The 22,127-nt window shown below is 40.6% G+C and overlaps 1 protein-coding gene across 14 annotated transcripts in view; it reads right to left on the reverse strand.

The window, feature by feature from the left end:
- Positions 1-22,127, reverse strand: part of LOC136768173 (NLR family CARD domain-containing protein 3) — a 261,771-nt gene that overhangs the window by 156,014 nt on the left and 83,630 nt on the right. Inside the window, exon 17 of one of the 14 annotated variants that reach the window (XM_066722236.1) lies at positions 13,933-15,737. The exons of the other annotated variants lie outside the window; for them this stretch is intronic. Coding sequence (XP_066578333.1) covers positions 15,719-15,737 — 19 coding nt within the window. The 3' untranslated portion in view covers positions 13,933-15,718. Of the gene's footprint in view, positions 1-13,932; positions 15,738-22,127 lie in introns of those variants that run through there. 14 annotated transcript variants of the gene reach the window in all.

Below are 22,127 nucleotides of genomic sequence, written 5' to 3' on the forward strand. Positions count from 1 at the left end.
AGACACATTAAACATGAGGTTAAAAAATAAAAATAAAAGCTCCTTTTTATGTATTTCAACATGCCCTCAAAAGTGTAACTTATTTACTAAGTATTGCAATATGAATAATTTGTAAAACAGTTTCATAAATCTCATGTATAGTTTCAGTTTCATTCAACATTGTTTCACTAATTTTCTGTAGATTGTTTTAATGTGATCTGAGCTTGCTTGTCATTTGCTTCCTGATATCCGGTCAACATCCTCAGCAAACACGTCTGTCGTTTTAATTATTTTGAAATGTATGAAAAGAGTAGAGGGATCAAGGGGAGAGACCAAGGATCAAAGACAAACACAGTGGAGGAAATAAAAGTTTTGTATTCTTTTACAGGTTAAACAGATCTAGCTGTGCATCGCAGTTTGTTGTGTATGGAGCTGCATAGCCACAGACCAGTCAGGGTGCCCATGCTGACCCCTGTCCACTGCCGAAAGCGCCTACAATGGGCATGTGAGCATCAGAACTGGACCACGGAGCAATGGAAGAAGGTGGCCTGGTCTGATGAATCACAAGTTCAAGGTGTTGACTTGGCTTCCAAATTCCCCAGATCTCAATCCAATCGAGAATCTGTGGGATGTGCTGGACACAAGTCCGATCCATGGAGGCCCCACCTCGCAACTTACAGGACTTAAAGGATCTGCTGCTAATGTCTTGGTGCCAGATACCACAGCACACCTTGAGAGGTCTGGTGGAGTCCATGCCTCCACAGGTCAGGGCTGTTTTGGAGGCAAAAGGGGGACCTACACAATATTAGGCAGTTGGTCATAATGTTATGGCTAATCGGTGTATACTGCATTAATCGTTAGGTTGTTCTGGTCAAAACAAGCCTATTTGCAAAGAAATCCAATCAAAACCAAATGATCTGTGATGGTCTGATTTTTTTACCTCTTGCAGTTTACCGCTAACCTTTGTACCATTTCAGGTTATTCGCTGGACTTAAATTGCAATACAAACTGGAAAAATTGGGTACTGTATGTTTTTTGCAACAATCTGCAAGGTTAAATGCTGGTGGTCACTGAACCACAAAGATTATAGATTTACGTTATTACTATATCCATGTCTTTGAATAAGGTTTAAATGTTTAATTTAAATTGGATGTTATTTCAGCCCCGGTTTCCTGTTAAATTGTTGCAATATTTCATGAAGAAAACAAAACAAAACAGTGGAATAACAAACATTTGTTTTCCCAACTCGAGAGTACAGGGGCAGGTTGCACTAAAAAGGTCTTACTTTAAGTTTTAGCCTTAGTCTAAATCCTGTTAAATTGGACTTGTGTAAGACCTCGCTGTAAGACCGTTGCCCCCGCGGGGCTTACGTTAGCCCTGGCTTACCTGATGTTGCTAAGCAGCAAAGTCTGGTCTTATTATTTTTGTTAAGAACAGAAAAATAAAAATGGCTGCTTGTAAAGTAAAAAATACACATTTCACTAAAGATGGAAAACTTGCAATAGTTGAGCAACTAATAAGAAAACGGGTAAATTTGGGGAAAATGCTGACAAAAATGAAGCCTGGAATGAAATAAAACGCAAATGCCATCAACCCCGCCGTAGTGCGCACTGTAAATGTATTTTTAAATTCGTTTTTAAAAGCACTTCGTTTTACTTCACTGTTTATTTTATGTTTAAATACAGTACAATCAATATTAGAAAGTGTAAACTACGTTTTTACGAGTTCAACAAGTGGTTTGTATACACACAACTCGCTGACATCTACGTTTAATAAGCCACTGAGGGGCGACACGTCCTGCTTTTGCTCAGTACATTTCTAACCCTCTAGTTACCGTGACAGCTATTGCAAACCTACACTGAGGTTATACACTCACCTAAAGGATTATTAGGAACACCATACTAATACTGTGTTTGACCCCCTTTCGCCTTCAGAACTGCCTTAATTCTACGTGGCATTGATCTAACAAGGTGCTGAAAGCATTCTTTAGAAATGTTGGCCCATATTGATAGGATAGCATCTTGCAGTTGATGGAGATTTGTGGGATGCACTTCTAGGGCACGAAGCTCCCGTTCCACCACATCCCAAAGATGCTCTATTGGGTTGAGATCTGGTGACTGTGGGGGCCAGTTTAGTACAGTGAACTCATTGTCATGTTCAAGAAACCAATTTGAAATGATTCGACCTTTGTGACATGGTGCATTATCCTGCTGGAAGTAGCCATCAGAGGATGGGCACATGGTGGTCATAAAGGGATGGACATGGTCAGAAACAATGCTCAGGTAGGCCGTGGCATTTAAACGATGCCCAATTGGCACTAAGGGGCCTAAAGTGTGCCAAGAAAACATCCCCCACACCATTACACCACCACCACCAGCCTGCACAGTGGTAACAAGGCATGATGGATCCATGTTCTCATTCTGTTTACGCCAAATTCTGACTCTACCATCTGAATGTCTCAACAGAAATCGAGACTCATCAGACCAGGCAACATTTTTCCAGTCTTCAACTGTCCAATTTTGGTGAGCTTGTGCAAATTGTAGCCTCTTTTTCCTATTTGTAGTGGAGATGAGTGGTACCCGGTGGGGTCTTCTGCTGTTGTAGCCCATCTGCCTCAAGGTTGTACGTGTTGTGGCTTCACAAATGCTTTGCTGCATACCTCGGTTGTAACGAGTGGTTATTTCAGTCAAAGTTGCTCTTCTATCAGCTTGAATCAGTCGGCCCATTCTCCTCTGACCTCTAGCATCAACAAGGCATTTTCGCCCACAGGACTGCCGCATACTGGATGTTTTTCCCTTTTCACACCATTCTTTGTAAACCCTAGAAATGGTTGTGCGTGAAAATCCCAGTAACTGAGCAGATTGTGAAATACTCAGACCGGCCCGTCTGGCACCAACAACCATGCCACGCTCAAAATTGCTTAAATCACCTTTCTTTCCCATTCAGACATTCAGTTTGGAGTTCAGGAGATTGTCTTGACCAGGACCACACCCCTAAATGCATTGAAGCAACTGCCATGTGATTGGTTGGTTAGATAATTGCATTAATGAGAAATTGAACCGGTGTTCCTAGTTATCCTTTAGGTGAGTGTATTAAACATATATAAATGCATCACATAATATGCGTATTGTTTTGAAGTGGTGTTTAATACAAATACTAATTTTAACGTATGCCTATTTGTATAGTTACCATTATTCATATATATTGCTTATTTTACAGCTGTTTTACCAACTACATAACAGAACATTTACTTATTTAATTGCAGATTCTGAAGATGTTGGCCGCATTCAAATTAAAAAAAGAAAATCTAGGTTAAAAGAAAGGACCTTTTCGTTGATTTGTTGGAACTACAGAAGGGAAATATTGTGTTGTAAAGGGGAAAAACATGATCTAGAAATCAAATGTTAAATTTAAAAATGGCAGGATTTGAGTTAAAAGGGGAAGGAGAAAAGTATTATTGTATTTTATTAAGAGTTGGTTGTTAATACAGTGGTCATTCTTTATAATAGATTTGAATTTATATTGTAATAGTTCACCTAAAGTATTAAGGGTTTTGTCTGTCCTTAAATAGCCTATCTTGATTAAATGCCCTTTCATATAAAAAAAATCTAAATTACCTGGCATATGTGCTGCCATGTTGGTTTCATGTCAGTTTCTACAGCAAGAGATACCTTTTTCCCCATTTAATCCTGGTGAAGGGTAGGCTTAAAAAACGACTTAAATTTTGTACCAAAATGATTTTTTTGTGCAACAGGCTTATTTATTTTGGGCTTAAATGTAGGTCTAAGACCTACAAATTGGTCTTAAAAGCATTTAAGACCTTTTGTGCAACCGGCCCCAGGTGTATACAGTAGTGGTCTTAACAAGTATGCACACACTATTTTCCAAAAGTAATGTATTGTATGAAGTGTAAGTTGTTCTCTGTTCAACTATACATGACAGTAACATGTCTTTAAGTGTGTTGAACATTATTTTCCCAACATTGTTGCAAATAGAGCAGAGATGGCCAACTGGTGGCTCTTTATTCCACCACATGTGGCTCTCTTGAAGAGGCATAACAGAGCATACTGGGCCACGTTCTGGTACCATAGATACAGTTCTGTACAGCATTTGCAATTGTACTGTATTATTGCACTTTGTATTGCTCGCCATGGACAAGGGTGTCTGCTAAGAAATAAAAAATAATAAAAAAATTACTGCATTCGTACAGATTATACACAGAATTACACAAATCTGTGTAACAGAACGTCACCCTTATCAGTGTCCTTTCTTTATCTAATGCAGTTATGCTAAAACCACGCCCGGTTTCTACTAGGGCTGTGTGCTAGCCTAATCAACACGCCTCATTGGATAGACTCGGGAGTGAGCCTGAGACTCACAGCACCGGGACTTGATCAGGTATTTTACTACAGTTCCCGGGGTGCGTGGTTAACCCCTCCGCTCTGGCAGAGTTACAATTCAATCATATATGAATGATGATGTGGATGTGAGACTGTTCGCCTATGTCAAGCCTTAGCTGAACAACAATCATGATGGTTTTACTTTTATTTAATCGGGGAATTAACAAGTCCCCACAAAAAAGTGTTTGAGATGTGAAGGGAAGGGAGAGTGTGTGGGAGAAGGTGGGAAAGAGGCGATTGCGGAGGGCGGTCTTTAATGCACTGGATGATGTTTTACTTAATTGGGAGTCTGACTTTTCTTCCGATTAAGAAACTTATTGAGCTCCCCAAAATCATCTGAGTCCTTTTTAAGGTACTGGAGTTTTGTGCTGGGGAGCAATTTCTAGAACTGGACACATACACCCAAAATTGTTAACAATATTTGTCCATTTGGTTGATTAATAAGCCTTGTTAGAAATCAGCTTCACAGGAACCTTCTCATCTAGTTTGTGGCCAGAGGACCCCCAATGCAATTTAAGACAGAAATGTGTGGCACTGGGGACAATTTGGGTGTGCGATCACAGTTCCACAAATAGTTCCACAGGATAACACCGTGTTACTTTAGAAGGAGACCCTTTCTACTACCAAAGGCAGCAGGAATGGGTCTTGGGACTTTCTCTTAAATATTAGGAAGTAACCCTCGGCACACTAACAATGCAATGCAATACACTAAATTGCGGCATATGGGACACCAGTTCAGGTGTCTATTCCCAATTCCACAAAGTGCTCCCCAGCATAGCACTGTCCTACTTTAAAAGGGGACCCTTTCTTATGGAAGCCCATTTGCGCCTTTTTTTTTTTTTGTGGTCAATTTGCTATCTCGTTATTATGACTTACTCAAACAGGGACTGGGCATGCATGCTAAACCAGTGTTAGCAGTTCGTAGGTACTACTAAAAAGATGGGTACACACCATGTCTAGAGGGAGGCACAGATGATCAGCAAAGCAGAGGTTTGATTTCATTTGCTCCACAGTTGTAACATAAACCTACACGTAAATTAAAGGCGCAACCTGTATAATATTAGGGATGCACTGAAATTTTGGCCGCCGAAAATAGCATTTTTGTTTATTGGCCAAAAGAGAAAAAAGGCCAAAAATATATGCACTCTCGCATTCTCCGCTTGCTTAGTCCCGATTACAAGCTTTGCAAATACAGTTTGGATCGCCACCCAAACGACTGCAGCAAGATGCAGCCACTCGCTGGAACAGTACGTAATATACGTTGCAAAGTCTACTTGAACAAAAGCGGCAACTTTACGATCTGCCGGCAACTTTCAGTGCACATCAGTGTGCCTCTTCTCGCTCCATTCGAACAGATAACCAAGGAAATAAGCTCAGCTAATGCATCTGTTGCTGAAGTTATTCCCTTGATCGCCGCACTGAAGTGTCTGCTCAGAAAAGAGGCAGAAACAGACCATGGTGTAAAAACAGCTAAACAAAACTCTACTGGAGGCTGTTAACACATGCTTTCTAGACACTGAGTCCAACCCTCTGTACTGCATTGCAAAAGTACTAGATCCTTGATTTAAAAAACATTACTTTGATGCGGAGAAAAAGCAGCGTGCACTAGAAATGAGACAATCCCCTTGACTGCTGGCACATGAACACAGAGCGCTTTCCAGTGCTTGCACGGATTGCATGCAGGTATTTATCTGCCCCAGCACCAGAGAGAGACTATTCAGTGCAGCATTTCATGTTCTTGATGAGAAGAGGAACCGTCTCTCCTGCCAGAAAGCAGAGCAACTGTTGTTCTTGAAGAGAAACCTGCCACTTTTATGTAAATAAAAAGCACCCCAATTTGCTATAGCAATTACATTAAAATTCGTGTAGCCCTGCAAAACTTTGTTCTTCACTTGAGGCTACATATATTGTTTATACTTTGCGTTTGGTTTTAGTTCTATTACTGCTGTTTTGCACAATCATTTTCAATTCAAGTGGAATATTTACATAAACAGAATAGAGGCCTCTGCCATTCTGTGTTTTGCCTGATTGTGTAGCATATTTAAACTTTTTGTATTTGCAAGATGCTAGCCTAGAGCTGCTAAGTTCATTACTTGACTGCTGCTTTGCATATCATAATAGTTTTCTAAAACTTTACATGATTTGGATAATTTGATTTTTTTAATTAAATTTGATTGTTACAGAACTAAATGAAGAATAATATATTTAATAGTTGTTTTAATATATTTTCTGTCCAATTTTGATGTGTTAATAAAAGTGTGATAATTTTATTGGTTTGTAGTTTTTCAATTCAGATTAATTAAATTCATGAAATTAATTAGTATAAGTATAATATTAATACAATTATACAAATTATACATCTCTCATGTCACATTTCTGCCCGAGTTAGGAAAAACTCAAGACTCGACAACGAGACCAGGAGAGAAGACACCGTGGCCTATGTTCGTGTGGGTGAAATGTGATTGACACCACAGCCCACAAAACAACAGCTATCTGGGTGGAGCGTTTCAAAAAGCAATGTAACCTGCTGTGAACGTACCTCATCTTGGGGACTTTAATGTTGCTGTGTGTGCCGCTTTTCTGTTTGCTACTTAGGAAATGAAAGGAAACAATGGCTAAATATCTTCTTGTATCCTAACTTCACCATTTTATATGACCTTTCAAATACTTCCAGTACATTCGACAGATTTTCACATTTTCCATGTGTTCTCCATGACTCAAAAAACAGTTCAAGGTTTTCCAGGATGCGTGGGAACCCTGAGTTAGGCTATATACACACACATATATATACGCACATTTAGTATTATTTATGCCGTTTTTATTAAATATTATTATGCTTAATATGCATTTGAGACTATAACTCCAACAATTCAGCCATATATGACTAATCAGGACAATTGTCTGCAGTGGCTGCAGGTGACTTAAAATAAGTTAAAAAAACGTCTACGTCAGCTAGCATAGTTGTTAAGCCCGGAGTTGTGGGATCGATTCCTAATGGGCAGATGTCATTTCTTATCTATGGATTTATTTCATTATTTTGAAAAAAGATATACATATAATTCCCTGTAGTTAAGCAAACGAGTATAAGGCAACTAATAAGGCTTTTACACAGATTCTGCTCATTAGAATTACAGTTCAGTGAACAAAGAGCATTGCTATCCAGCTACAGTGGATCATTCGTCCAATTCAGGCAAACGGGAACAAAATCAATAATAATTATATTATAATGGGGCATCCACACATGCACTGACGTTAGTAACAAAAATGTAACGAAAGAAAATTATATATATTTATTTTCAAAATATTAAAATGAAACAATAAATTAGCTCAATCAGGAGCAGGATCGACTGCTCCGGCTCGGAGGGTCTTGACCACTAACCCGCCTGCTGCCATGCAAGTGTCCTGTTCACGCATGCCCAGTCGCCTCACAGTACGTCATCATTATGAGATACTTAGTCATAATAACGAGATACTAAGTCGAAATTATGAGATAGTCGTAATTATGAGATACTAAGTCGTAATTATGATAGCAAATTGACCATAAAATAAAATGGGCGCATATTCATTTCTCATGGCGGAAATGAGCTTCCATACTTTCTAGTATCAATAGGACCAACTACAGTGAGGGAAAAAAGTATTTGATCCCCTGCTGATTTTGTACGTTTGCCCACTGACAAAGAAATGATCAGTCTATAATTTTAATGGTAGGTGTATTTTAACAGTGAGAGACAGAATAACAACAAAAAAATCCAGAAAAACGCATTTCAAAAAAGTTATTAATTGATTTGCATGTTAATGAGGGAAATAAGTATTTGACCCCTTCGACTTAGCACTTGGTGGCAAAACCCTTGTTGGCAATCACAGAGGTCAGACGTTTCTTGTAGTTGGCCACCAGGTTTGCACACATCTCAGGAGGGATTTTGTCCCACACCTCTTTGCAGATCCTCTCCAAGTCATTAAGGTTTCGAGGCTGACGTTTGGCAACTCGAACCTTCAGCTCCCTCCACAGATTTTCTATGGGATTAAGGTCTGGAGACTGGCTAGGCCACTCCAGGACCTTAATGTGCTTCTTCTAGAGCCACTCCTTTGTTGCCTTGGCTGTGTGTTTTGGGTCATTGTCATGCCGGAATACCCATCCACGACCCATTTTCAATGCCCTGGCTGAGGGAAGGAGGTTCTCACCCAAGATTTGACGGTACATGGCCCCGTCCATCGTCCCTTTGATGCAGTGCAGTTGTCCTGTCCCTTTAGCAGAAAAACAACCCCAAAGCATAATGTTTCCACCTCCATGTTTGACGGTGGGGATGGTGTTCTTGGGGTCATTCCTCCTCCTCCAAACACAGTGAGTTGAGTTGATGCCAAAGAGCTCGATTTTGGTCTCATCTGACAACAACACTTTCACCCAGTTCTCCTCTGAATCATTCAGATGTTCATTGGCAAACTTCAGACGGGCCTGTACATGTGCTTTCTTGAGCAGGGGGACCTTGCGGGCGCTGCAGGATTTCAGTCCTTCACGGCGTAGTGTGTTACCAATTGTTTTCTTGGTGAGTATGGTCCCAGCTGCCTTGAGATCATTAACAAGATCCTCCCGTGTAGTTCTGGGCTGATTCCTCACCGTTTTCATGATCATTGAAACTCCACGAGGTGAGATCTTGCATGGAGCCCCAGACTGAGGGAGACTGACAGTTATTTTGTGTTTCTTCCATTTGCGAATAATCGCACCAACTGTTGTCACCTTCTCACCAAGCTGCTTGGCGATGGTCTTGTAGCCCATTCCAGCCTTGTGTAGGTCTACAATCTTGTCCCTGACATCCTTGGACAGCTCTTTGGTCTTGGCCATGGTGGAGAGTTTGGAATCTGATTGATTGATTGCTTCTGTGGACAGGTGTCTTTTATACAGGCAACGAGCTGAGAATTGGAGCACTCCCTTTAAGAGAGTCTCAGCTCGTTACCTGTATAAAAGACACCTGGGAGACAGATCAAATACTTATTTCCCTCATTATCATGCAAATCAATCTGGATTTTTTTGCTGTTATTCTGTCTCTCACTGTTAAAATACACCTACCATTAAAAATATAGACTGATAATTTCTTTGTCAGTGGGCAAACGTACAAAATCAGCAGGGGATCAAATACTTTTTCCCCTCAGTGTATCCACTTACATCACATTGAAACATCACATATCATTTCACATTTCAGTCATACAGCCAAACAGAACAATTCTCTCAATCCAGTAGTCACTCTGTTAAACTATTAATCTGTATCAACATCAGTATTATTAGCATTAGTAATGTAACTATCCTCGATTTCCCAGGACATTACTGTCTGTTGACAATGTTGCTTGGTTTGTAGTAGTACACTTGTATTTAGTTACAAGGCAGCTCTCTTATCTCTCTCTCAGTCTTTTGTTCTCATTCCTCTCATCCCTCTCAGGCTGCTTGTCCGGGGGAGCTGAGCTCACAGACACTTTCACTGCCCCCCCCCTTTCCTTCCTGGGGGGTGAATTCCTTCCTAATTAATAGGGTATTTCTGTTAGTGAAAGGACTATTTCCATACAGTTTCATGACTTTAGGCTTTAAACTATATCTCATTCATTTATTTATATAACTTCCGTATTTTCCCTCATATTCCATTCAATCACCATCAAAACTCTTGTGCTGAAAGTGGCAGCACATGTCTTTCACTCATATCAAACTCACTTTTTCAATCTTCCCAAACCTTATTAACTCTTAAACCCCGCGTCAGCTTCCTCAAACCTTCATCAACATCACTCAGACCCTCTTCAAACATCGCTCTGTATACTAACAGCTGTTCTTTCTCCTTTTCCTAATTTCTTACTAGACAATTCAAGTTATATTTCATCCATTTGTATTATTACTATTTATACACATATTTCACTCCATTATTTGATTTAATGAACTAAGATATTTACCTAACAGTGCTGTTATACCCTTGAACAAGGTATTTCACTTAGATTGCTCCAGTAAAATACCCAGCTGAGTACAAATGTAATTCGCCTTGGATAAGAGTGTCTGCTAAATGACAAATAATGTAATGTAAATAATGAAAACAATTTATTTATATACACTCACCTAAAGGATTATTAGGAACACCTGTTCAATTTCTCATTAATGCAATTATCTAACCAACCAATCACATGGCAGTTGCTTCAATGCATTTAGGGGTGTGGTCCTGGTCAAGACAATCTCCTGAACTCCAAACTGAATGTCTGAATGGGAAAGAAAGGTGATTTAAGCAATTTTGAGCGTGGCATGGTTGTTGGTGCCAGAAGGGCCGGTCTGAGTATTTCACAATCTGCTCAGTTACTGGGATTTTCACGCACAACCATTTCTAGGGTTTACAAAGAATGGTGTGAAAAGGGAAAAACATCCAGTATGCGGCAGTCCTGTGGGCGAAAATGCCTTGTTGATGCTAGAGGTCAGAGGAGAATGGGCCAACTGATTCAAGCTGATAGAAGAGCAACTTTGACCTTAGTGCCAATTGGGCATCGTTTAAATGCCACGGCCTACCTGAGCATTGTTTCTGACCATGTCCATCCCTTTATGACCACCATGTACCCATCCTCTGATGGCTACTTCCAGCAGGATAATGCACCATGTCACAAAGGTCGAATCATTTCAAATTGGTTTCTTGAACATGACAATGAGTTCACTGTACTAAACTGGCCCCCACAGTCACCAGATCTCAACCCAATAGAGCATCTTTGGGATGTGGTGGAACGGGAGCTTCGTGCCCTGGATGTGCATCCCACAAATCTCCATCAACTGCAAGATGCTATCCTATCAATATGGGCCAACATTTCTAAAGAATGCTTTCAGCACCTTGTTGAATCAATGCCACGTAGAATTAAGGCAGTTCTGAAGGCGAAAGGGGGTCAAACACAGTATTAGTATGGTGTTCCTAATAATCCTTTAGGTGAGTGTATTTATTTTAAATGTGTCCAGTCAATGATTTCCCCAATGAAGAGCCTGCGTGGGCACTAAGACTGTCCGCCTGCGCGGCTCATATGTCTCTATTGTGTCAACTTCCTCCTATTGAAGTCCAATCTACACCGGTACATGTTCAGAAGAACTGTTCCCAAAGCCAGATTGAACTGATCAATAGTTAATTTCTTACCTACACAGTGTATTTAGGGATCTTATATCTGGGGATTTCAAGAACTCTTAATTGTGGAACTCACAGCTACAAATGACCACATTTTAATTTCTTGGAGTATCTGGTTATCTATTTATTCATATCTTCACCACATTTTACTGTTTTTTATTTCTGGTTTGTAACACTCATTCTAATAGTATGTTTCTTTTTTCTTTTCTCCTTTAAATTATTCAATATTATTTTAGCTCACTTATTCAATGCTTGTAATTTTATATTTCTATAGTATCCTTACAATTCTTATCCGTCAACTACTTCACTCATCTTAAATCCAAGGTCTAATCTTAACTTTTATTTCAGGTATTTTATGCTTTTTATGCTTCAATTTTAAATTACATTCTGAGAGGGTGGCAGAATAAAAATACTCACTCATTTTGGTCCCGGAGTGGAGGCAAGTTCAGATCTTCGTTCGTGACACCAAGTGAAGAACCCAGTCTGATGTACAAATTATTACATAAGAACATAAGAAAGTTTACAAACGAGAGGAGGCCATTTGCCCCATCGTGCTTGTCTGGTGTCCATTAATATCTAAGTGATCCAAGGATCCTATCCAGTCTATTTTTAAATGTTCCCAAACTTTCAGCTTCTACCACATCGCTGGGGAATTTGTTCAGATTGTGACGCCTCTCTGTGTGAAGAAGTGTCTCCTGTTTTCTGTCTTGAATGCCTTGAAGCCCAATTTCCATTTGTGTCCCCGGGTGCGTGTGTCCCTGCTGATCTGGAAAAGCTCCTCTGCTTTGATGTGGTCGATGCCTTTCATGATTTTGAAGACTTGAATCAAGTCCCCACGTAGTCTCCTCTGTTCCAGGGTGAAAAGGTTCAGTCCCTCAGTCTCTCAGTAGGACATTCCCTTCAGACCTGGAATAAGTCTGGTTGCTCTCCTCTGAACTGCCTCTAAGCACGAGCAAATATTTATGCAGCCCTCGAATGAAACTTGAAATGATCATATGGCCCATGGTAAAATTGTGTTTGACACCCCTGGTCTAGAGGGTATGCCCTGACCAACTTTCAGAGTGGTTGTTGCTAGATTAATACATTTACTTTGCTTGGTCTGAATATTATTATTAATATAAAACATAATACAGTTTATATAAAACATTAATAACGGCTCTTCAATGATCATTTCCTAACCCTCAATCAAAATCCCCAGAAGGACTTTCCAGTGTCTGTCATTCTTGAAGAAGGACAAGAGCACCACCCATCATTAATTCACCTGCAGGAACCATTACAGTCTGGCCAACACGAGCTGCCTTCTAGTTCTGAAATACCTCAGTCTGTAGTTGAGCAAGAGTCTGTTTTCCCAAACATCCTGCAAGAACCACAAGAGCTACGAGATGCTGATTCAGTGGCACAATATGTAACCATCCGACTGCACCGAGTGAATTTACAGAAGGAAATGATGGCTATGTTCAAAGCTAATGATATCATCCAAATGCTTATTAAAGTATCATTTGTGCATGAAGTGGGAGCAGATGTTGCAGGGGTGTCTCGTGATGCATTTACAGAGTTCTGGAAATCTTTCTTTTGCACATCAGCAGATGGTGAAGATCTCTGTGTCCCTACTCTCTGTCCAGAATATGGACTTTTCTAGTGAAGGGATTTTGTGATCATAAAGTGTTCCCATTACGGTTAGCACCAGCTTATTTCATGGCTCTTATGTTTGGTGGAGATGTTGTCACACCAGAAGAGCTCCTCAAGTCATTTTTTCTTTACCTTAGTGAAACTGATGGAGAAATACAGCCATGAAGGGTCAGTTATCTGGTGATGACAAGGAGGTGTTTTTAGAAATACTTGACAGAGAGGGCTGCCATTGGGTTCCACAAATGAACCAAGTGCAACTTGTTGTCTTGCAGATGGCTCACAAATGCCTTACTCAGAACAGTAGCTATTCTCTTGAAGGAATGTGTCAAATAGTGCAAGAGGGGCTCTGCAGCAAATTTCTAAACATGAATGTTATCAAGACAATGATAGTGATCTAAAGCCAACACCCCAAAAAGTATGTGACCTCCTCCAAGCAGCACCAGAGACTAGTGAGCAGCACCAAGCCTTCAAGTTCCTGACACCGTTCATCCGAGCCCAAGATGAAAATGGTTTAGCAGAGTAACTGCAGTTTCTCACAGCTTCTAGAGTTATAAGCGTGTCAAGGATAACAGTGGAATTTTGAAAGTCCCATGGACTACAACGACGACCGGTGGCACATACTTGTGGGCCGCTGCTTGAGCTTTCTTCCACATATAATTCATACCAGGACTTGAGAAATCAGTGGGAATCAGTTTTATCCTCAGGTTATTCAAACATGGATATAGTGTAATATGTTGCCATAATTCAAAATATGTGCTATTGATAATGCAGTTGGGTATTTGCATATTTTATTTTGATGCTTATGTTTAATTTTATTTTTATTTATTAGTACTTTTGTACTAAACTTAAAAAGCAACCAAGATTGCGCCTTTTTTGGTGTAGGTTATATATTCCCATATATATATTGCTACAATTGTCTAAGGTGTGCATATTCCTTTTCCTATGTTTTCGACATCCTAACCACTATGTGGTTTCCAAATATGGGTTGTCGTGTATACTTCAAAAGAACTCCAGAGTTGCATTGCCCATTACCATCAGTCACACATATGTGAGTAGGAGGATGATGGGAAATTTCTTATCGTTATCTTTGGAAACAGCACAGTGGACTGTAGTGTAATCGTTTTAAGAACAGTGGTCAGGATGTCACAAAATAATAATAAGCAGCCAGACACTTTACCTAAACAGTTGTAGGAACATATGGGAACATGTACCGTAGCACACAAAAAACATTAGAACTGTTTGACTTTTAAGCTTTTCCTGAGAAATAAGATGCATTAAAACATTGAAAACAGGACCACTTTTGCTCAACTGCTCTATTTCCAAAACATTTCCATACCTGTGCTAACTCTCAATAGATTTTCACCTGTGCATTTGTATCCTTTATTTAGGAAAATCAGGAGCAAACATTCTGTTGATAGTTATGACACTGATATGTTCAGACGCTGTTACAGGGGACTCAAACTCCATTCCTGGGGGGATTGTCATCTGTAATTGAGATTATTTTTTATATTATATTTCTATTAACACAATGTTTATTGTGGATGGTTGTAAAAGTAATTTGAATAATTTCTGAACACAATAAATGATGTCTTGTAAGAACTTTCTCTCTTGATAGAAGAAACCAATCTATTGTTTGAAGAAATCAGGTAACTCGTTTCATTGGAATAATTTCTGGACACAAGAAATAATTTCTTGTTGCAAGTAAATTCTGACTGGAATTGACATAACCATGGGATGAGAATACATTTCTTGAGCCAAGAAAAATTTACTAATTTACTAAGAAAAAAATTCTTGGCACACGGATCTTCAGGGAAGAAATTTGTTCTATTTTGTAGTAAGAAATGACTTTTGGCAGTGTACATTTCTCACAAGTAACATAGCATTGATTAAGACATGAAAAAATGGTAGGGTATGCCTTTCCAGACCACTATATTCCTGAATTTGTAAAATGATAAGTTGCAAAATTAGGATAAAAATGGGTAACTTGCAATCGTGGTTCCAGACCACTGAATACCTGCAGGTTCGTTGTCTTTTTCCAATGTCATTTTCATTTTGCCAAAGAATTATGTATTTTTAACAAGTTCTCAACTGCTTCTTCTAAAAAAGTTGGAGAATTCAAGTTATTTATTCAATTTAACATTACATATAAATTCCCACCAACTGTTTACAATAATGTACAAGTTATGATTGGTTGAATTATTGGTTCAATTATATAAATCAGCATACACAGTGGGCTCCATGAACACAAGCTGACAAACTGGTACAGGTCACAGTTCAGTTACAACTGTGTTAGGATACAATTTCTCAAAATTAAATACAACTCAATAGCTTCATCAGGATTTGTGGCTGGGTCCATATTATTCTCTCCCATAATGAAGCAAGATAATTCAAAATCTGTTTTATCACAAGGGTATGGTCCTCTAGGAAGGCACTCCTCTCTGCAAACAAGGAGCTGCTGCTGACTGACGTCCTTTAAGTGATCTCTGGCTCCATAAAGATGTGGTAGGTTGTGCATCAGTACAGGGCGTCCATCTGGTGCAACTGCATTTCTGCTCAGTCTAGTCCTGTGAGTGATCCACAGATGGACTAATCTCTGCAATTCATCCTAAACCAAAGAACATACAATTAGTAAAATTACTGGTTTAAAGAAACAATGTTCAAAAGGTACTTGATATTGTAATGTCAAATATGTAACAAAGCAAGTATGTTTTATACAGGAAAGCAATTCATTAACCACAACCCCCTGTTATAAAAATTAATGTAGCAGTACTATTAGCATTAGATGTTTTGTTTACAGCATATATTGTAATATTCTTTGGTTTTTAAACCTACCTGTATGATAGAACGGTACAAGATTTTTGTCAAGAAAGTTGCCCACTAAGTTGTCAGTCTCCTTCAAGAACTATAAATGGTTAATCCAGAACTGGGCGTGTTGTTTTCCCAAAAAAGACCACCAACTTTCAATGCATTGGTTGTAGTTACTTGAACCATAAATGTAACAGTTTCTTGAATATTCGTCTCCATGATCATACCTGAGAAACTGTTGCATCTGTTCAATATAGCAGTGCCTAAATCAGAGCGAATTTGTGCAGGGCAACCCATTTTAGATTCTAGGGCACCAATGAAGTAGCTAGCAACTATCTTCAGATTGCTGTTTGTAGAATATGCCTTCAATACGGCTTCTTCAATTGCTGGATGCTGAAGGAGTCGATCTTCGAAGACGATGTCGCCTGCGTCGTCGTATGTGTGGTGACCCAGGCCCTAACTACTTATGGTACATTGACTGTTACGACAAACTACAGCCATATGGGATATGCATAAATAGAGCAATCGACGGGTTCTCAAGGACTATGCACAAATTTGCTGACCTTTAAATCAGCCTTTGGCAAGGTTATCCTCCTCTTCATAAAAAGAATGGGAAGAAACCTGAAGCATCACCCACCCAAACATACTTCAAACAAGCTGATTCGTTTGGGCCTAGATGGGACACAGTGTGAAGCAGCTTTTCAGATGCTAAAGACCTGTCTGACCAGAGCTCCGGTTTTGGCTATTGCAGATCCACAGAAACCATATGTGCTGCATGTACATGTGAGCCTAGAGGGATTGGGAGGTGTGCTCTACCAAGACCAAGCAGAAGGATTGAGGCCAGTGGCCTTCATCAGCCGAAGTTTGTCACCAACTGAAAATAAGTATCCTGCTCACAAGTTGGAGTTTTTGGCATTAAAGTGGGCAACAGTAGACAAACTGCATGATTATTTGTACGGAGCTCAGTTTGAAGTGAGGACCGATTACAATCCTCTGACGTACATCTTAACTTCAGCAAAGTTGGACGCTGAAGACTCTGTATAGGATGTTGAAGAAAGTGTTTTGTGATAATTATATAATGTTTTATATTAATATTGGCATTAGATGTAGTTTGTATACAGACTGAGCAGATTAGATTTAGCAGGACAAGTAAAGTGTCAACAAGGTCGATTTGTTAGAGACTCCTGTCAGTAATGAAATATTACACAGTGCTGAAATAGCCTACAGATGTCTGCTGTGAATTTGTTTATGACTTAATCGTTTCTCAAGATAGGCAGGAATGTTTCTGTTACTGAGCGATTGACACTAGGTAAATGACCACCGTGGGATCGCATCTTCCTAGTGCACATCAAAGACGGACATCTGCTTTTTGTATCCATCACCTCTTCACGGGAGGACAGATCATAAACGGACCCGGACCTGTATCTTCCGATTGGATGAACGGCCATAAGATGTTACGTCATTTTTCCTATAAAGCTGCACTCATGTTTGTAAACATTAAGCCTCACTGAAGGAATTATTTCTGACAGTGGAGCTTCCGAGCGGCTCGATTAAAGTTCTATTTGCTTTATCTCCGCGACTTCTCCACTTATTTCCGAGACGGTTCTACAGACGCCACTGGACACAGATGGTTAGCTGCTATGTCTACCTATGACTTCAGCTTGAGGTACAGACCGGGAAGACAAAATGTGGATGCAGATGCGCTGTCAAGACGCCCTCACTCCAGCCCTTTCTCTGATGAAGAGTGGGAAGAAATCTCTGCCCCTGGTGTTCGAGCTCTATGTCAGACCTCCAACTGTAAATGATCACCGAACATGTCACCAGTTAGTGTAACTGAACAGATGGGGACTTCAATGCATGCTGTTTCCAGGGTGTACTATCAGCTGACTGCTTTGAATACACAACTGCCTAACCTCACATCGGACCTGCATTCAGCTCAGAGAGAAGATCCTTGCATAGGGGATGTGTTGGTAGCTGTGGAACACAAAAATATACATGGTGTAGTGAAGACCAAACACCCAGACATTCCACTCTTACTGCGTGAGTGGGACAGGCTAAGAATCGAACAAGGACTGCTCTATCACGTTGTACAACTAACGGACCAAACTATACGAAAACAACTGATTCTACCTAGACAGTTCCACCCGTTGTCTTAAAGTCCTTGCATGACACTCCTGGACATTTAGGTTTTGACAAGTCCTATGGCTTGATACAGGATCGATTTTACTGGCCAAGTATGAAGATTGATGTGGAGCAGTATTGTAAGTCGTGTGCTCGCTGCATCCAGAGAAAGACTCTGCCCAAGAAAACGGCTCCTCTCGTTCACATGCATAGCAACGGACCCATGGATTTTGGTGAGCATGGATTTTCTCTCCATAGAACCCAACTCTAACAATGTCTCCAATGTGCTGGTCATCACCAATCATTTCACACGCTATGCACAAGCATTCCCCACCAAAGATCAGACAGCTGCAACTGTAGCCAAGGTACTCTGGGAAAAGTACTTGATCCACTTTGGCTTACCCAGACGAATGCATTCCGACCAAGGATGGGATTTTGAAAGTTGACTAATTCGGGAACTGCTGACCATGCTGGGAGTAAAGAAGTCTGGCACCACACCTTATCATCCGCAAGGGGACCGCCAACCAGAAAGATTCAATCGCACTCTTCTCGAAATGCTGGGGACCCTAGACCCAAAACACAAATCTAAATGGAGTCAGCACTTAAGTCATCTGTTACAAGGCAGTGTGGTGTTTTTCCACCTGGGTGTGCTAATGTGCCATACAATAAGGTATCCGTGTGTCATGCCTGGTGGTGTAGCCCCTTATCCCTGTGTAATGTATGTGCAGCCTTCCCAAAAAATGTGCTCCCTAGTCTCACTGTAGCTGTACATTAAAAAGGGATATATGTTGTTTTAAATAGTTTGTATGTATAAGGCCAACCTTTATTTTTCTTCCAGGAGTGTCATGGGGGTTTTTTTAGTGGGGGGAGAGTGTAACACGCTGCAGAATTTGCATCTGTTGACAACTGTCTGTTGTATTGCTTCTGTGAACGTATGCATTCTGTCTGAGATGTAAACCCACCTCCTGGGCCTGTACTGTGTTTGTGTTTTTTAAATTGTTTTAAGAACTTAAAAAAAAAAACTGCCCGTTACCCGTTGGCCTGGCAACACCTTCAGCATCTATTTTGCCCCCCATTTGAACTGCAATTCGTGTTTTTATTTAAATGAGTTTGGTTGGGACTGACCAATTACATCTTGTAGATTGATAGCTTATGTACATCGTCCAATCACTATTCGGGTCCCCTACGCCTCAACAACCGTTGCCAAGGGGTATCTAATACAACTTCATGCCCCAAACAATCGCCAGTCAGTTCCCAGTGTAGTCGGTGTAGAGAGGGTCATCACTGTGTTACACCCTGCACTGCATGGACACTCTAACGAGCCCGTAAAGTAAATCTGTTTTTCTGTTTCTTTCTGGACATCGTTCCCAGGTTATTTTTTTACTGTGTTTACTGTTGTTCCATTTGTCACATTTTTTTTGTTGTTTTTTAAGTGTAGACAGTGTAGAGTGTAGGCAGTAACCAGTGCTTTCTAAAAAAAACAAAGTAAATCTCTCGGCGCCGAGAGGAAGGACCGATGGCTGGTGAAGTTACATGATCCAGAGCCAGGCCTGCTGGCGCTGACCGGCACGGGAGTCCGGACGAGCGGGTTGGAACAACTCGGACCCGCTTGCTGTGTCGTGAGGAGGTGGCGTGAGTCTGTGGTTGGGGCGTATGTATATATTTATTTATGTTTGTCAGCTGGCGGGAATATGTTTTTTTTTTAATTACTTCAAATATATTTTTGTCTGTGTGAACAAGTCCTCGTTGAACTGTGTTGTGTATAATCCGAGGTGAAGATTTTTTTTTGGACCGCAGTACAATTCGATTGAGCCAAAGAGCACATTAAAAAGTGCACCAACAATAAAAACAAGGGATTCAGTCTGTCGGGACATCTGGCCATTTATTGGCTTTTCATAACAATTTGAACTTGTGGGTATCCTTTTATTTGTTTCAGTGAATTGTGTGGTGTTATTTTGTTTTTGAGACTGCGAGTTCAATTCTGTGGTTTTAATTTTTCCTTGACTCTTTAAATTTTCCAAATTGACTATTTGATTGGCAAACTGGGGTGGTGGTCCCCATCTTTAAGAAATGGACCAGAGGGGGTGTTCCAACTACAGAGGGATCACACTCCTCAGCCTCCCTGGTAAAACCTATGCCAGAGTGCTGGAGAGGAGACATCGTCCGATAGTTGAACCTCGGATTCAGGAGGAACAATGTGGATTCCGTCCGGGCCGCAGAGCGATAGACCTGCTCTTTGTCCTTTCACAAATATTTGTGGGTGCATGGGAGTATGCTAATCCAGTCTACATGTGTTTTGTGGACTTGGAGAAGGCATACGACCATGTTCCCCGGGATGTGTTGTGGGAGGTGTTGAGGGAGTATGGGGTGCCGGGGCCGCTCAAAACGTTCAAGGTGGGTGTTGGACTCCGCCAAGGAGTCTTGTTCCTACTACTGTTTGTAATTTTCATGGACAGGATATCAAGGCGCAGCTGAGGTAGAGAGAGTATCCAGTTTGGGAGCTTGGAGGTACTTCTCTGGATCAAGAGGAGCCAGTTGAAGTGGTTCGGGCATCTGGTAAGGATGCCCCCCGGGAGGCTGCCTGTGCAACTCTACCGGGCGCTGGGCGGAGACCCCGAGGCCGACCCAGGACACGCTGGAGGGATTATATCTCGCGACTGGCCTGGGAACGCCTGGGAATCCCCCAGGAGGAGCTGGAATCTGTCGCTGGGGAAAGGGAGGTCTGGTCTGCCCTGCTTAGTATGCTGCTACCGCGACCCTCACCAGGACAAGCGGTGTAGAAAATGGATGGATGGATGGACTACTTGATTACCCGCTATTTCTCTACTCACGTGTTTAAATAAATCAACATGATTGTTTTTTAAACTAAATGTGTGTGTGTTGCTATTATTATTATTATTATTATTATTATTGCTAGAGTGGGGTAAAAGTTAAATGCACTACAGGCCTTGATTTTAATTTTGTGGCGTTATTAATAATAATAATAATAATAATAACTCAGTGTGCCGCTTATTGGTATTTTTAGTAACTGTTAAAAAGTACTAGTTGCTTTAAAGTATTTTTATAAAGTATTATTGCTACAGGTATTATTGTTGTGGTTACTTAGTTGCTGAATGTTTGGGTGTGTTTTTGTCCCCGGTTAACTGTATCGTGACACTTCTTTGTGTTGGAGGCACCGCACCATTTAAAAAAAAAAAAAAAACAGATCAGCCAATTCCCCATCTACTACTGAGAATCAGGATTCTCATTGTTTGTTTTAATTTGTCCATCCTTTATCCAATGCTAACCTCCCTTCATTTACAGCAGCCCCACAGCCCCAGTTATCCTAGGAACTGGGTGGAGGTTACATGTATATTTTATGGACAGCTGTCATTAAAGTATAGCTGCTGTGATGTTCACCCACGCATTGTATTTTTAATGGATTTGTTTTTCCTTTAATTTACAATGATACAGTAATTGATATTGCTGTACCTGCTAAATTAACTTCTCGTCATCCATACGGTTTGTTATGGGGCACACGCATATACTGTGTGTGTTTCCATGTGGGTTTACGTCACTTCTGATTGGTCAGATTATTTCCAGTCGCGGCGAAATAATCAAGAAAGTAGACTGTTTCAATCTTAGCGATGCTAATTTTCTTAAAGCAGTGTGGAGCTCCTATTGAAATACAGGCAGGTCTACCATTTTCGCTTGCACTTTCACTTTATATTCATTTCTGATGCAGGATGAGCGCTTTTAGAAGGATGCGATTCTTACTAATTTCATTAAACTGTTAAGGTCGGATACATGAACCAAATTAGGGAAAGTGCAGTCTGGATCTCTTTCAAACCCCCCAACAGCCTCTGAATGCTCAAAAACAGCCTTCGTTGACGAATGCATTTTATTATCAGAACAATCAACAACTCACTCTGCTGGGTCCTTCAGAAAATAGAGACCTGCCTCTGAAAGGTTATAGCGTGTTGCTCAGTGCAGAGTATCAAGTGCGGCCGCGGGTTCGACTCCATCTTTGATCAGGAAAAGAAAGCGTGATAAAGCGTGTAATGCAGAGAAAGGGGGTGGATCTGTGCCA

Source organism: Amia ocellicauda, chromosome 14 (assembly GCF_036373705.1).
Source record: "Amia ocellicauda isolate fAmiCal2 chromosome 14, fAmiCal2.hap1, whole genome shotgun sequence".
Taxonomy (NCBI): domain Eukaryota; kingdom Metazoa; phylum Chordata; class Actinopteri; order Amiiformes; family Amiidae; genus Amia; species Amia ocellicauda.